At 46.3% G+C, this 17,579-nt stretch overlaps 1 protein-coding gene across 1 annotated transcript in view; it reads right to left on the bottom strand.

Annotated features, from left to right (window-relative positions):
* LOC135551044 (serine/arginine repetitive matrix protein 3-like) overlaps nucleotides 1–17,579 on the bottom strand; it is a 276,137-nt gene that overhangs the window by 120,999 nt on the left and 137,559 nt on the right. The window contains exon 2 of the mRNA XM_064982419.1: nucleotides 2,115–2,407. Coding sequence (XP_064838491.1) covers nucleotides 2,115–2,395 — 281 coding nt within the window. The 5' untranslated portion in view covers nucleotides 2,396–2,407. The remainder of the gene's footprint in view (nucleotides 1–2,114; nucleotides 2,408–17,579) is intronic.

Genomic DNA, 17,579 nt, shown 5'->3' with positions numbered 1-17,579 from the left:
CCCACTGTCACCACTAGCCTGGAGGAGAACTCTGACACAACGTCCCACTGTCACCACTAGCCTGGAGGAGAACTCTGACACAAGGTCCCACTGTCACTAGCCTGGAGGAGAAGCTGTGTCCTGCAATATCTCTGAGAATTGACTGACTTTGGCTAACTGGCAGTCATTACTGTCTGCAGGCAAGAAGTTCTGTTGTTGTTGTTGTTTTTAGTGTGGTAAAATAGCCTTTTGATCATTAAAGGGATCATTAAAGAATCATTAAAGAATCAAGAATCATTAAAGAATCATTAAAAGAATCATGAATCATTAAAGAATCAAGAATCATTAAAGAATCATTAAAATAATCATGACTCATTAAAGGGATCATTAAAGAATCATTAAAGAATCAATAATCATTTAGGAATCATTAAAGAATCATGAATCATTAAAGGGTAGGACGCCGTAATAAAAAACATATTCTGAAGGTTGTCTGTTTTTGTATCTTCGTTGTCTCTTCAAGATTTAGCATAACAACAATATTAATAATAATAATTTGGTGTCTATACTAGGAGTCTAATTAATTGTGTAACCTGTAGTGAGCATGTAAGGATGTCTTTGTAAGAGCCAAGTGTGTATTCCTGTCAATGTAAAATTCTCCATTAATTAAAACTTCTTATGGCTGGGGGGCAGTATTGAGTAGCTTGGATGAATAAGGTGCCCAGAGTAAACTGCCTGCTCCTCAGGCCCAGAAGCTAAGGTATGCATATTATTTGGATAGAAAACACTCTGAAGTTTCTAAAACTGTAAATGATGTCTGTGAGTTTAACAGAACTCATATGGCAGGCAAACACCTGAGTAGTTTTGTAGTTTTTGTAGTTTTCAACTCATTGCCTATCGAATATACAGTGTCTATGGGGTCATGTTGCACTTCCTACGGCTTCCACTAGATGTCAACAGTCTTTAGAACCTTGTTTCAGGCTTCTACTATGAAGGAGGAGGGAATAAGAGCTCTTTCAATCAGGTGTCTGGCATGAGCTGATCACGTGCTCTCCCGTGAGAGCGACCTGCGTTCCATTACATTTCTGAAGACGAAGGAATTCTCCAGTTGGAACATTATTGAAGATTTATGCTAAAAAGATCCTAAAGATTGATTCTATACATCGTTTGACATGTCAATACGGACTGTAACGGCACTTTTTGACTTTTCGTCTGCTCCTCGTGATCGCGCCTCATGAATTTGGATTTGTGAACTAAATGCGCGAACAACAAGGAGGTATTTGGACATAAATGATGGACTTTATCGAACAAAACAAATACTTATTGTGCAACTGGTATTCCTGGGAGTGCATTCTGATGAAGATCAACAAAGGTAAGTGAATATTTATAATGCTATTTCTGACTCTTGTTGACTCCACAACATGGCGGATATCTTGTTTTTGTGTCTGAGCGTTGCACTCAGATTATTGCATGGTTTTCTTTTACGGTAAAGGTTATTTGAAATCTGAAACAGCGGTTGCATTAAGGAGAGGTGGATCTATAATTCCATGATTAACACTTGTATCGTTTATCAATGTTTATTATGATTATTTCTGTAAATTGATGTGGCTCCCTGCAAAATCACTGGATGTTTTGGAACTACTGAACGCCAGTGTAAACTGAGATTTTTGGATATAAATATGAACTTCATCGAACAAAACATACATGTGTTGTGTAACATGAAGTCCTATGAGTGTCATCGGATGAAAATCATCAAAGGTTAGTGATTAATTTTATCTCTATTTCTGCATTTTGTGACTTTTCTCTTTGGCTGGACAAATGGCTGTGCTTTTCTGTGACAAGGCACTCACCTAACATAATCGTTTGGTGTGCTTTCGTCGTAAAGCCTTTTTGAAATCGGACACTGTGGAGGGATTAATGGTGTAAAATACTTGTATGTTTGAGGAATTTTAATTATGAGATTTCTGTTGTTTGAATTTGGCGCCCCTCACTTTCACTGGCTGTTGTCATATCGATCCTGGTAGCGGATCTAAGCCATAATAAGTTTTAACCAGGGCATGATAGCATTCACATCCATTCTGTGTATCCCTCCAAATCTAAACCCAGTTTAGTATGATACTCATCCAGACTCAACTGACCCCTGTTCCTCCATCATCTCCTGGAGCTCCATGCATTTCAGCTCCACCCTCCTCTTTCTGTCATGGTCTAGGATCTCCCTGTGGGCCTTCTTCACGAGGACAGGCTCCGGGCTAGGCTCCTCCACCGGAACCTCCTCTTCTTCTGGATTGGGCCCCACAGCCGGGGCGGGTGACGACACTGACCCGCCCTCCCCGGCTCCTATTCCTGCCATGGCCACGGCCGTAGGAAGCACACCGTTAACAATGTCCTGGGGGGAAGGCACCCTCGCCCCATCATACATGGTGATGACGTTCTACAGAGAGAGAGAGAGAGAGAGAGAGAGAGAGAGAGAGAGAGAGAGAGAGAGAGAGAGAGAGAGAGAGAGAGAGAGAGAGAGAGAGAGAGAGAGAGAGAGAGAGAGAGAGAGAGAGAGAGAGAGAGAGAGAGAGAGAGAGAGAGAGAGAGAGAGAGAGAGAGAGAGAGAGAGAGAGAGAGAGAGAGAGAGACAGAGACAGAGACAGAGACAGAGACGTTAGTGGTACCAGTTGAATTGTTTACCTGGGATGTACAATCAGGTCTATAATGATTGGCCTTTGATAAAGATGAGCAAAAACGACTGTATAAAATAGTGCTTTCAGGATGTATTCACACCCCATGACTTTTCCATGTTTTTTTTGTGTTACAACGTGAATTTAAAATTGATGAAATTATTATGTTTTGACACTGGCACAAAATACCCCATAATGTCCAAATGGCATTATGGTTTACCCATTTATATATAATATAATATATTACATTTGTAAAGCTGAAATATCTTGAGTCAATAAGCATTCAATCCCTTTTGTTATGACAAACTTAAATAAGTTCAGGAGTAAAACTGCTGAACGAGTCACATAATAACGTTGCATGGACTCACTCTGTGTACAGTAATAGTGTTTAACATGATTTTTGAACGACTACCTCATCTCTGTACCCCACACATTCAAATGATCTATAAGGTCAATGAGTCGAGCAGTGACTTTCAAACACAGCTCGAGACAGTGCTGGTCATAAAAGAAAGCTAGCTGGTCATAAAAGAAAGCTAGCTGGTCATAAAAGAAAGCTAGCTGGTCATAAAAGAAAACTAGCTGATGGATGCAAACAATGTTCTTCCCAAAAAAATATACCAAAACGACATCTGTTTCAGTAGCTACAGTTAGCTAGCTAGCTGATGGATGCAAACAATGTTCTTCCCAAAAAAATATACCAAAACGACATAATCTGTTTCAGTAGCTAACTATCTAGCTAGGTGTCATCAATCAACGACAAAGACCAAAAAGAAGGGCACCTATTGGTTAGATGGGTAAGAATAAAAAAAGCAAACATGGAACATCTCTTTGACTATTGGTGAATTCATCAATTACACTTTGGATGGTGTATCAATATACCCAGCCAATACAAACATACAGGCATCCTTATTAACTCAGTTGCCAGAGAGAAAGGAAACCGCTCAGGGATGAGTAGGCCTAATGAACAGCAAAATCACTAGCCTATGACAATCTACTATCCCCCATAGTACAAAATTCACTTGTTCTACTCTGTGCGAGAAATACATCATTCTAAACATAGTCTGGGACGGTTGTTGTTTTTATTTATTTTACTTTTATTTTACTAGGCAAGTCAGTTAAGAACAAATTCTTATTTTCAATGACGGCCTAGGAACAGTGGGTTAACTGCCTGTTCAGGGGCAGAACGACAGATTTGTATCTTGTCAGCTCAGGGATTTGAACTTGCAACCTTCCGATTACTAGTGCAACGATCTAACCACTAGGCTACCCTGCCGTGAAAGCAATATAACTCAAATTAAACTTTTTACGCAATGTGGCTGACGCAATAGATCAGAACGTTAAGCTTAAAATGTTGCTAAACGATTAGGCTATTTCTTCAGACTATAAGCGCAGCAATGTGCACAGGGCAGTAGGCTATAAGCACGAATGTTTCATTAGCAGAAATGTGTTTTGATTTAGAATGGACCATTATCATTAATCAGTCTAGAAACAGGGGAAATATATACATGTCATTTATGCACTTAAATAGCGAATTGAGAACCGATTTTCCCCTGGTTCTTCTCCAGGTAGGCTGGCATTCATTTAGATTACATTTCGATCACATTTGCATTAACGTCAGAGTGATTAGAGGGACAATAGAGTGCTGTGTACCAGGCAGTTAGCAAGTTTGGTAGACTACTAATGACCATGGGTGTGTGTGTGTGTGTGTGTGTGTGTGTGTGTGTGTGTGTGTGTGTGTGTGTGTGTGTGTGTGTGTGTGTGTGTGTGTGTGTGTGTGTGTGTGTGTGTGTGTGCGTTCAGAGCCAGGCTGAATGGATGAGCCAGAGCCAACCAGGGTCTGAGGAGGATCAGAGCAGACGCCAGTCACCACACAGAGCAGCCTCGGCTATTAGCAGTTAGCTCTGGAGGAGTGATAGCATGCTAACCAGAGTAGCTGAGTCCTTCAATGAGTCTCTGACTGGCAGCCATAACTGTCTGGAGGAGTGATTGCTACTCTCGTTAGCATGCTAACGTCACGTGGAATTTGAATGTCTTCATGACGGTCAACATAACAGCCCTAGCCTGTACAGAATAAAACATATTACAAAACGTTCATACTGTTTGGAACCAGGCACTAAAGTAATACTTCAAAATATGTGGCAAGGAATTCACTTTTTCTCCTGAATACAAAGTGTTATGTTTGGGCAAATCCAGTACAACACATTACTGAGTAACATTCTCAATGTTTTCAAGCATGGTGGTGGCTGCATCATGTTATGGGTATGCTTGTAATCGTTAAGGACTGGGGAGTTTTTCAGGATTGGAACCTGTGCTATGGTCAGATGGTCAGATGACATGAAAATTGAAAATCTTTGGCCACGCCCACCAGTGGTGGATTTGGTGTTTAAAAAAACAGAATCAGATGCAGAAAGTACCTAATAACTACGGTAAAATATAGTGGTGGATCTTTACTGTTACGGGGATATTTTTGATTCCACTCGTCCTAAGGTCCTTAAGATCAACGGAGACATGAACTTTACCAAGTTTCTTGGACATTTTTGACAAGAACCTGGTTTCCTCTAGCAGGAGGCTGACACTTGGCCGCAAGTGGATCTTCCAGCAAGACAATAACTCATCAAAACCCCATGCAAATAAATGTTCAATTGACCACAAAATCAACATTTTGCAATGGCCATCTCAGTCTCCGGACTTGAACCCCATTGTAAACCTGTGGTTTGAATTGAAGAAGGAAGTGCATAAGTCCATAAGAACAGATGATGGATATCAAGGATCTGGAAATATTCTGTATGGAGGAACGGTCTAAGATCCCTCCCAATGTGTTCTACAATCTCATAACGCATTTGACAAAAAAGGCTGTGTCGTTATCCTCGCAAGGGGAGGGTGGTATTCAATACCAAGGGGAGTATTCAATACAGGGGTGGCAATCATTTTTGGGTGGATTTTTTTTTGTATTACTGAAACAAAATATATTTGTCTGAGCAATTGTAATAGTTTAAAATAATTTCCCCCTTTTTTTTAGCATACATTATACAGGGCCTTCAGAAAGTATTCACACCCCTTGACTTTCTCCACATTTTGTTGTGTTACAAAAGTGGGATTAAAATGGATTTAATTGTCCTCTTTTTAATCAACGATCGACACAAAATATTCTGTAATATCAAAGTGGAAGAAAAATTCTAACATTTGTAAATCATTTATGAAATTCAAACATTAATATATCTTGATTGGATAAGTATTCAACCTTGAGTCAATTCATGTTAGAATCAAATTTGGCAGCGATTACAGCTTTGAGTCTTTCTGGGTAAGTATTTCTTTCAAGATTCTTCAAGCTCCGTCAAATTTGGTTGCTGATCATTGCTAGACAACCATTTTCAGGTTTTGCCATAGATTTGCAAGCAGATTTAAATCAAAACTGTAACTAGGCCACTCAGGAACATTCAGTGTTCTCTTGGTAAGCAACTCCAGTGTAGATTTGGCCTTGTGTTTTAGATTATTGTCCTGCTGAAAGGTGAATTTGTCTCCCAGTGTCTGGTGGAAAGCAGACTGAACCAGGTTTTCCTCTAGGATTTTGTCTGTTGTTGTTGGCTGGAGGGAACCAGCGTGCATGCTGCTGAGGAGCGCTGGCCAATGGCACTGATCAAACTCCAGGCGGTGCTATGCTCTGTACGTTTATATTTCACACAAATTCATTTCCATTTCTAACTCTGTTAGATTAGCTACTGTAGGTATGCTAGGATCAAGAGGTGGTGGATGATTAAGGGGAGGTCGGAGGTCACTACCTGTTATTAGAGTAATAGATTCTGGTATAACATGCTCCTGAGGGTAGAGAGGGTCATGTTTATCCTCAGCACTCTCTGGTCCACTAGATGGGGAACAAGAGGCAGCTCCTGGTTGTTTATCCTCAGCACTCTCTGGTCCATTAGATGGGGAACAAGAGGCAGCTCCTGGTTGTTTATCCTCAGCACTCTCCATTAGATGGGGAACAAGAGGCAGCTCCAGGTTGTTTATCCTCACCACTCTCTGGTCCATTAGATGGGGAACAAGAGGCAGCTCCTGGTTGTTTATCCTCACCACTCTCTGGTCCATTAGATGGGGAACAAGAGGCAGCTCCTGGTTGTTTATCCTCAGCACTCTCTGGTCCATTAGATGGGGAACAAGAGGCAGCTCCTAGTTGTTTATCCTCAGCACTCTCTGGTCCATTAGATGGGGAACAATAGGCAGCTCCTGGTTGTTTATCCTCAGCACTCTCTGGTCCATTAGATGGGGAACAAGAGGCAGCTCCTGGTTGTTTATCCTCAGCACTCTCTGGTCCATTAGATGGGGAACAAGAGGCAGCTCCTGGTTGTTTATCCTCACCACTCTCTGGTCCATTAGATGGGGAACAATAGGCAGCTCCTGGTTGTTTATCCTCACCACTCTCTGGTCCATTAGAGAACAAGAGGCAGCTCCTGGTTGTTTATCCTCACCACTCTCTGGTCCATTAGATGGGGAACAAGAGGCAGCTCCTGGTTGTTTATCCTCAGCACGCTCTGGTCCATTAGATGGGGAACAAGAGGCAGCTCCTGGTTGTTTATCCTCACCACTCTCTGGTCCATTAGATGGGGAACAAGAGGCAGCTCCTGGTTGTTTATCCTCACCACTCTCTGGTCCATTAGATGGGGAACAAGAGGCAGCTCCTGGTTGTTTATCCTCAGCACGCTCTGGTCCATTAGATGGGGAACAAGAGGCAGCTCCTGGTTGTTTATCCTCACCACTCTCTGGTCCATTAGATGGGGAACAAGAGGCAGCTCCTGGTTGTTTATCCTCACCACTCTCTGGTCCATTAGATGGGGAACAAGAGGCAGCTCCTGGTTGTTTATCCTCACCACTCTCTGGTCCATTAGATGGGGAACAAGAGGCAGCTCCTGGTTGTTTATCCTCACCACTCTCTGGTCCATTAGATGGGGAACAAGAGGCAGCTCCTGGTTGTTTATCCTCACCACTCTCTGGTCCATTAGATGGGGAACAAGAGGCAGCTCCTGGTTGTTTATCCTCAGCACTCTCTGGTCCATTAGATGGGGAACAAGAGGCAGCTCCTGGTTGTTTATCCTCACCACTCTCCATTAGATGGGGAACAAGAGGCAGCTCCTGTTTGTTTATCCTCAGCACTCTCTGGTCCATTAGATGGGGAACAAGAGGCAGCTCCTGGTTGTTTATCCTCACCACTCTCTGGTCCATTAGATGGGGAACAAGAGGCAGCTCCTGGTTGTTTATCCTCAGCACTCTCTGGTCCATTAGATGGGGAACAAGAGGCAGCTCCTGGTTGTTTATCCTCACCACTCTCTGGTCCATTAGATGGGGAACAATAGGCAGCTTCTGGTTGTTCCTAACAGGTCACTTACTATCTGTTTGAGCCTGTTGGCCCTCTTGATCTCAGGAAACTAACTCTCTGGTCCATTAGATGGGGAACAAGAGGCAGCTCATGGTTGTTTAACACAACTCTCTGGTCCATTAGAACCAGCTCCTGGTTGTTTATCCTCACCATCCCAATAAAATGAAGTACGGAGCTCCACTGAAAAGTGAGCTGCAGAGGAGGTTTGGATGGTTCCATCTCTGGATAGGATGAAGTATGTTTCCCTTTACTGAGCACACACTAGGTTTGAATGAAATGAGGATATATCATTAAGTAAAGACAAAGAGTCAAGTCACACATACAGACTCTCTCATTAGATCACGCTAGGCAGCTCCTGGTTGTTCCTCCCTTACTATCTGTTTGAGCCTCTCTTGATCTCAGGAAACTCGAAGCCAACCATCCCTCTCTCTCTGGATGTTCCATCTCTGGATAGGATAAAGTCTGTTTCTCTCTAGGTTTGAATCTGTCTCTCTCTCTCTCTCTGTCTCTCTCTTTGTCTCTCTCTCTGCCTCTATCTCTCTCTCTCTCTCTCTCTCTCTCTCTCTCTCTCTCTCTCTCTGTCTCTCTCTCTCTGCCTCTATCTCTCTCTCTCTCTCTATCTCTCTCTCTGTCTCTCTCTCTCTCTCTTTCTCTCTGCCTCTATCTCTTTCTCTCTCTCTCTCTCTCTCTATCTCTCTCTCTGTCTCTCTCTCTCTCTCTCTCTCTCTCTGTCTCTCTCTCTCTCTCTCTCTCTCTAATGGGCTTTATTGGCATGGGAAACATGTGTTAACATTGCCAAAGCAAGTGAGGTAGATAATATACAAAAGTGAAATAAACAATAAAAATTAACAGTAAACATTACACATACAGGAATTTTAAAACAATAAAGACATTACAAATGTCATATTCCCTCTCTATCCTCCCTACCCCACCTGCATCCTCCCTCTCCATCCTCCACCCTCCTTCCCCCTCCATTCTCTACCCTCCCTCCCTCTCCATCCCTCTCCAGCCTCCATCCCCCCTCCCTCTCCACCCCCCTCCCTCTCCATCCCCCTCCCTCTCCATCCCCCCTCCCTCTCCATCCTCCCTCCCTCCCTCTCCATCCTCCCTCCCTACCCCAGCACCAGTTGATAGTGTACAACTAATTGCATCATTTTTCACCATTTTTCACCGCCAGTCAGAGCAGTCAGAGCAGTTGTGCGCTGGTAAATAAGCTGTGCTGTGTATTCACAGTAACACGACTCCCTCTCTCTCTGTGTGTGTGTGTGTGTGTGTGTGTGTGTGTGTGTGTGTGTGTGTGTGTGTGTGTGTGTGTGTGTGTGTGTGTGTGTGTGTGTGTGTGTGTGTGTGTGTGCAGAACAGGTGGCAGGACAGCAGGAGACATCATCACTGAATCGATTATACTTTATATCACCACCTGATATTCTGTTACAGTCCTCTCTCACCCACATTAGGTTTAGGGTACAGGGTTAGGGTACAGGGCTAGGGTTAGGGTACTGTTTAGGGTTAGGATTAAGGTACAGGGTTAGGGTACAGGGTTAGGGTTAGGGTTAAGGTACAGGGTTAGGGTACTGGGTTAGGGTACAGGGTTAGGGTACTGGGTTAGGGTACAGGGTTGGGGTTAGGGTACAGGGTTAGGTTTCAGGTTTAGGGTTAGGGTACAGGGTTAGGGTACAGGGTACAGGGTACATGGTTAGCATACAGGGTACAGGGATAGGGTACGGGGTTAGGGTACAGGGTTATGGTTAGGGTTAGGGTACAGGGTTAGGGTACAGGCTTAGGGTACAGAGTTAGGGTACAGAAATAGGGTTAGGTTCCAGGATTAGGGTACAGTGTACAGGGTTAGGGTCCAGGGTTAGGGTTAAGGTGCAGAGTCAAGGTACAGGTTTAGGGTATAGGGTTATGATTAGAGTTAAGGTACAGAGTTAGGGTACAGGGCACAGGGTTATGGTTAGGGTACAGGGTCCAGGGTTAGGGTTAAGGTGCAGGGATAGTGTTATGGTTAGGGTACAAGGTTATGGTTAGGGTAAAGGGTTAGGGTACAGGGTTATGGTTAGGGTACAGGGTTAGGGTACAGGGTTATGGTTAGGGTACAGGGTTAGGGTACAATGTTAAAGTACAGAGTTAGGGTACAGGGTAAGGGTTAGGATATAGCATATAGGGTATAGTGTTTAGGGTTAGGGTTAAGGTACAGGGTTAGGGTTAAGGTACAGAGTTAGGGTACAGGGTTAGGGTACAGGGTTAGGGTTAAGGTACAGAGTTAGGGTACAGGGTTAGGGTACAGGGTTATGGTTAGGGTACAGGGTACAGTGTTATGGTTAGGGTACAGGGATAGTGTTATGGTTAGGGTACAAGGTTATGGTTAGGGTACAGGGTTAGGGTACAGGGTTATGGTTAGGGTACAGGGTTAGGGTACAATGTTAAAGTACAGAGTTAGGGTACAGGGTAAGGGTTAGGATATAGCATATAGGGTATAGTGTTTAGGGTTAGGGTTAAGGTACAGGGTTAGGGTTAAGGTACAGAGTTAGGGTACAGGGTTAGGGTATAGGGTATAGGTTTAGGGTACATGGTTAGGGTTAGGTTCCAGGATTAGGGTACAATGTACAGGGTTAGGGTACAGGGTTAGGGTTAAGGTGCAGAGTCAAGGTACAGGTTTAGGGTATAGGGTTATGATTAGAGTTAAGGTAGAGAGTTAGGATACAGGGTAAGGGTTAGGGTTAAGGTACAGGGTTATGGTTAGGGTACAGGGTTAGAGTACAGGGTTAGGGTACAGGGTTAGGGTATAGGGTTATGGTTAGGGTACAGGGTACAGGGTACAGGGTTAGTGTTAGGGTTAAGGTATATAGTTATGGTTAGGATACAGGGTTAGGTTACAGGGTTATGGCTAGGGTACAGGGTACAGGGTACAGGGTTATGGTTAGGGTATAGGGATAGTGTTATTGTTAGGGTACAGGGTTATGGTTAGGGTACAGGGTATAGGATTTAGGCTTAGGGTTTAGGGTACAGGGTTAGGGTTAAGGTACAGAGTTAGGGTACAGGGTAAGGGTTAGGATATAGCGTATAGGGTATAGGGTTTAGGGTTAGGGTTAAGGTACAGGGTTAGGGTTAGGGTTAGGGTATAGGGTTAGGGTACAGGGTTAGGGTTAAGGTACAAGGTTATGGTTAGGGTACAGGGTTAGGGTTAAGGTCCAAGGTTATGGTTAGGGTACAGGGTTAGGGTACAGGTTAAGGTACAGGGTTTAGGGTACAGGGTTAAGGTACAGGGTTAAGGTACAGGGTTGGGATACATGGTTAGGGTACAGGGTTAGGGTACAGGGCTAAGGTACATGGTTTAGGGTACAGGGTTAAGGTATAGGGCTTAGGGTACAGGGTTAAGGTACAGGGTTACGGTACAGGGTTAGGATACAGGGTTAAGGTACAGGGTTAAGGTACAGGGTTTAGGGTACAGGGTTTAGGGTACAGGATTAAGGTACAGGGTTAAGGTATAGGGTTAGGGCACAGGGTTAGGGTACAGAGTTGTGGTTAGAGTACAGGGTTAGGGTACAGAGTTAGGGTTAGGTTCCAGAGTTAGGGTGCAGGGTTAGGGTACAGGGTTAAGGTACAGGGTTAGGGTACAGGGTGTGGGTAAAGGGTTAAGATACAGGGTTAAGGTATAGGGTTAGGGTACAGGGCACAGGGCACAGGGTACAGGGTACAGGGTTATGGTTAGAGTACAGGGTTAGGGTACAGAGTTAGAGTTAGGTTCCATGGTTAGGGTACAGGGTTAAGGTACAGGGTTAGGGTACAGGGTACAGGGTACAGGGCACAGGGTTAGGGTACAAGGTTAGGGTTAGGGTTAAGGTACAGGGTACAGGGTTAGGGATACATCATACTCTATGTGATTCAGTTAGTCATTCCATTGGACATACGGTTCCCCAGTAGCTGCAAAGCTGTATACTGTAGATATGAAGCTTTTTCAAGTCATCTTCCATGACTCAGTGTGTATGTCTGAGGACAGGCTGGGGACAGGCTGAGGACAGGGTGAGGACAGGGTGAGGACAGGCTGAGGACAGGCTGAGGACAGGGTGAGGACAGGGTGAGGACAGGCTGAGGACAGGCTGAGGACAGGGTGAGGACAGGCTGAGGACAGGCTGAGGACAGGCTGAGGACAGACTGAGGACAGGGTGAGGACAGGCTGAGGACAGGCTGAGGACAGGGTGAGGACAGGGTGAGGACAGGCTGAGGACAGGCTGAGGACAGGGTGAGGACAGACTGAGGACAGGCTGAGGACAGGCTGAGGACAGGCTGAGGACAGGGTGAGGACAGGCTGAGGACAGGCTGAGGACAGGCTGAGGACAGGGTGAGGACAGACTGAGGACAGACTGAGGACAGGCTGAGGACAGGCTGAGGACAGGCTGAGGACAGGCTGAGGACAGACTGAGGACAGGGTGAGGACAGGCAGGATGATGATATGGAGTGGTATGTTCTTAAAATACACTGCTGAAAAAAATAAAGGGAACACTTAAACAACACAATGTAACTCCAATTCAATCACACTTCTGTGAAATCAAACTGTCCACTTAGGAAGCAACACTGATTGACAATAAATTTCACATGCTGTTGTGTAAATGGAATAGACAACAGGTGGAAATTATAGGCAATTAGCAAGACACCCCCAATAAAGGAGTGGTTCTGCAGGTGGTGACCACAGACCACTTCTCAGTTCCTATGCTTCCTGGCTGATGTTTTGGTCACTTTTGAATGCTGGCGGTGCTTTCACTCTAGTGGTAGCATGAGACGGAGTCTACAACCCACACAAGTGGCTCAGGTAGTGCAGCTCATCCAGGATGGCACATCAATGCGAGCTGTGGCAAGAAAGTTTGCTGTGTCTGTCAGCGTAGTGTCCAGAGCATGGAGGCGCTACCAGGAGACAGGCCAGTACATCAGGAGACGTGGAGGAGGGCAACAACCCAGCAGCAGGAACACTACCTCCGCCTTTGTGCAAGGAGGAGCAGGACGAGCACTGCCGGAGCCCTGCAAAATGACCTCCAGCAGGCCACAAATGTACATGTGTCTGCTCAAACGGTCAGAAACCGACTCCATGAGGGTGGTATGAGGGCACGACGTCCACAGGTGGGGGTTGTGCTTACAGCCCAACACCGTGCAGGACGTTTGGCATTTGCCAGAGAACACCAAGATTGGCAAATTCGCCACTGGCGCACTGTGCTCTTCACAGATGAAAGCAGGTTCACACTGAGCACATGTGACAGACGTGACAGAGTCTGGAGACGCTGTGGAGAACATTCTGATGCCTGCAACATCCTCCAGCATGACCGGTTTGGCGGTGGGTCAGTCATGGTGTGGGGTGGCATTTCTTTGGGGGGCCGCACAGCCCTCCATGTGCTTGCCAGAGGTAGCCTGACTGCCATTAGGTACCGAGATGAGATCCTCATACCCCTTGTGAGACCATATGCTGGTGCGGTTGGCCCTGGGTTCCTCCTAATGCCAGACAATGCTAGACCTCATGTGGCTGGAGTGTGTCAGCAGTTCCTGCAAGAGGAAGGCATTGATGCTATGGACTGGCCCGCCCGTTCCCCAGACCTGAATCCAATTGAGCACATCTGGGACATCATGTCTCGCTCCATCCACCAACGCCACGTTGCACCACAGACTGTCCAGGAGTTGGCGGATGCTTTAGTCCAGGTCTGGGAGGAGATCCCTCAGGAGACCATCCGCCACCTCATCAAGAGCATGCCCAGGCGTTGTAGGGAGGTCATACAGGCACGTGGAGGCCACACACACACTACTGAGCCTCATTTTGACTTGTTTTAAGGACATTAGATCAAAGTTGGATCAGCCTGTAGTGTGGTTTTCCACTTTAATTTTGAGTGTGACTCCAAATCCAGACCTCCATGTGTTGATAAATTTGATTTCCATTGATAATTTGTGTGTGATTTTGTTATAAGCACATTCAACTTCATTTTTTGAGTAGTGTATATACACAGGAGACATTGTCCCTGCTGTTCTGACCTTTATTTCCTTTGTTTTGTCATTATTTAGTATGGTCAGGGCGTGAGTTGGGGTGGGAAGTCTATGTCTGTTTTTCTATGATTTGAGTATTTCTATGTTTCGGCCTAGTATGGTTCTCAATCAGAGGCAGGTGTCATTAGTTGTCTCTGATTGAGAATCATACTGAGGTCGCCTGGGTTTCACTGTGTGTTTGTGGGTGATTGTTCCTGTCTCTGTGTTTGCACCAGATAGGGCTGTTTAGGTTTTCGCACGTTTATTCATGTATAGTGTCTTTATTAAAGTACCATGAATAACCACCACGCTGCGTTTTGGTCCGCCTCTCCTTCACCTCAAGAAAACCGTTACTGTCATGTCTTGTTATGTCTGTTCCTGTCCTTTCTCTTCACTCTGTCTCTCTCTGCTGGTCTTTTTAGGTTACCTTCTCTGTCTCTCATTCTTCAGCTGTTCTACATCTCCCCTAACTAGCTCATTCACTCTTTCACACCTGTTCTCTCTTCCCCCTCTGATTAGGTCTCTATTTCTCTCTCTGTTCCTGCTACTTTCAGTGTCTGATTCTTGTTTGTGTTTTTGATGCCAGAAGCAAGCTGTCGTCTCGTTTGCTTCCACCTTGTCCTATCCTGTCGGAGTCTGCCTGGCAGGTGCATCCTGCACTATACTACGTTCTTTTTGTTCCATTGTCAACGTTGGAAGAGGATTTATGCCATTCCTGTTTTTCATTAAAGAACTCTGTTTTCTGTTAAAACCGCTTTTGGGTCTTCACTCAAGTACATAACAGAAGAATCAGACCAAGAATGGACCCAGCGGCTCCGGACCCTTTTCACTCCGCCGTCGAGATCCAGGGAGCGATGCTAGGCAGACACGAGGAGGAATTGTCTGCTGCTCGACATGCCGTTGAGACCCTGGCCGTCCAAGTCTCCGACCTCACAAGACAGGTTCACCAACTCCACCTCGATCCACCGCCCACTTCCAGGGTTTCCGAGTCTCCGGAGCCCAGGATCAACAACCCGCCCTGTTACTCTGGGGAGCCCACTGAGTGCCGCTCATTCCTCACTCAGTGTGATGTGGTGTTCTCTCTCCAGCCCAACACTTACTCCAGGAGCGCAGCCCGCATCGCCTACGTCATTACTCTCCTTACCGGACGGGCGCGTGAGTGGGGCACGGCAATCTGGGAGGCGAGGGCTGAGTGTATTAACCAGTTTCAGGACTTTAAGGAGGAGATGATACGGGTTTTTGACCGTTCTGTTTTTGGGGAGGAGGCTTCCAGGGCCCTGTCTTCCCTATGTCAGGGGAATCGATCCATAACGGATTATTCTATTGAGTTTCGCACTCTCGCTGCCTCTAGTGACTGGAACGAGCCGGCTTTGCTCGCTCGTTTTCTGGAGGGTCTCCTCGTCGAGGTTAAGGATGAGATCCTCTCCCGGGAGGTTCCTTCCAGTCTGGACTCCTTAATAGCCCTCGCTATTCGCATAGAGCGACGGTTTGATCTTCGTCGCCGAGCTCGTGGAAAGGAGCTCGCGTTCTCCGTTGCTCCCCTCCACATCACTGCCACCTGCCGCATCACTGCCACCCTCCTCCGCCGGCTCGGATGCTGAGCCTATGCAGCTGGGGGGTATCCGCTTCTCGGCCAAGGAGAAGGAACGGAGAATCACCAATCGCCTCTGTCTCTACTGCGGCTCCGCTGGTCATTTTGTCACCTCATGTCCAGTAAAAGCCAGTGCTCATCAGTAAGGGGAGGGCTACTGGTGAGCGCAACTACTCAGGCCTCTCCTTCTGGATCACGCACTACCTTTCCGGTCCATCTCCGCTGGCCCGGTTCATCTGCTTCCTGCAGTGCCTTGATAGACTCTGGGGCGGAGGGCTGTTTTATGGACGAGACCTGGGCTCGGGAACATGACATTCCTCTCAGACAGTTAGGGAGCCCACGGCCTTGTTCGCTTTAGATGGTAGTTCTCTCCCCAAGATTCAGCGTGAGACGCTGCCTTTAACCCTCACTGTCTCTGGTAATCATAGCGAAACCATTTCTTTTTTAATTTTTCGTTCACCTTTTACAACTGTTGTTTTGGGTCATCCCTGGCTAGTGCGCCATAACCCTTCTATTAATTGGTCTAGTAATACTATCCTATCCTGGAATGTTTCTTGTCATGTGACCTGTTTAATGTCTGCTATCCCTCCTGTTTCCTCTGTCTCTTCTTCACAGGAGGAGCCTGGCGATTTGACAGGGGTGCCGGAGGAGTATCACGATCTGCGCACGGTGTTCAGTCGTTCCAAGGCCACTTCTCTCCCTCCACACCGGTCGTATGACTGTAGTATTGATCTCCTTCCGGGAACTACTCCCCCCGGGGTAGATTATACTCTCTGTCGGCTCCCGAACGTAAGGCTCTCGAGGATTATTTGTCGGTTTCGCTCGACGCCGGTACCATAGTCTCCTCCTCCTCTCCCGCCGGAGCGGGGTTTTTTTTTGTTCAGAAGAAGGACGGGTCCCTGCGCCCATGCGTGGATTATCGAGGGCTGAATGACATAACAGTTAAGAATCGTTATCCGCTTCCTCTTATGTCTTCAGCCTTCGAGATCCTGCAGGGAGCCAGGTTTTTCACCAAATTGGACCTTCGTAACGCCTACCATCTCGTGCGCATCAGGGAGGGGGATGAGTGGAAGACGGCGTTTAACACTCCGTTAGGGCACTTTGAATACCGGGTTCTTCCTTTCGGCCTCGTTAACGCTCCAGCTGTCTTTCAGGCACTAGTTAACGACGTCCTGAGAGACATGCTGAACATTTTTGTTTTCGTTTACATGGACGATATCCTGATTTTTTCACCGTCTCTCTCGATTCATGTTCAGCACGTGCAGCGTCCTCCAGCGCCTTTTGGAGAACTGTCTTTATGTGAAGGCTGAGAAGTGCACTTTTCATGCCGCCTCTGTCCCTTTTCTCGGTTCCGTTATTTCCGCTGAGGGCATTAAGATGGATCCCGCTAAGGTCCAGGCTGTCATTGATTGGCCCGTTCCTAAGTCACGCGTCGAGCTGCAGCGCTTTCTGGGCTTCGCTAATTTCTATCGTCGTTTCATCCGTAATTTCGGTCAGGTGGCAGCTCCCCTCACAGCCCTTACTTCTGTTAAGGCGTGCTTTAAGTGGTCCGTTTCCGCCCAGGGAGCTTTTGATCTTCTTAAGAATCGTTTTACATCCGCACCTATTCTTGTTACACCTGACATCTCTAGTCAGTTTGTTGTTGAGGTTGACGCGTCAGAGGTGGGCGTGGGAGCCATTCTTTCTCAGCGCTCTCTCTGACGGCAAGGTCCATCCTTGCGCGTTTTCTCTCATCGCTTATCGCCGTCAGAACGTAACTATGATGTTGGTAATCGCGAACTGCTCGCCATCCGCTTAGCCCTAGGCGAATGGCGACAGTGGTTGGAGGGCGACCGTTCCTTTTGTCGTTTGGACTGACCATAGGAACCTTGAGTACATCCGTTCAGCCAAACGACTTAATGCGCGTCAGGCTCGTTGGGCTCTGTTTTTCGCTCGTTTCGAGTTTGTTATTTCTTATCGTCCGGGCTCAAAAAAC

This window comes from Oncorhynchus masou, chromosome 12, assembly GCF_036934945.1.
Source record: "Oncorhynchus masou masou isolate Uvic2021 chromosome 12, UVic_Omas_1.1, whole genome shotgun sequence".
NCBI classification, from domain to species: Eukaryota; Metazoa; Chordata; class Actinopteri; order Salmoniformes; family Salmonidae; genus Oncorhynchus; species Oncorhynchus masou.
This window is presented reverse-complemented; position numbering and strand designations above follow the sequence as displayed.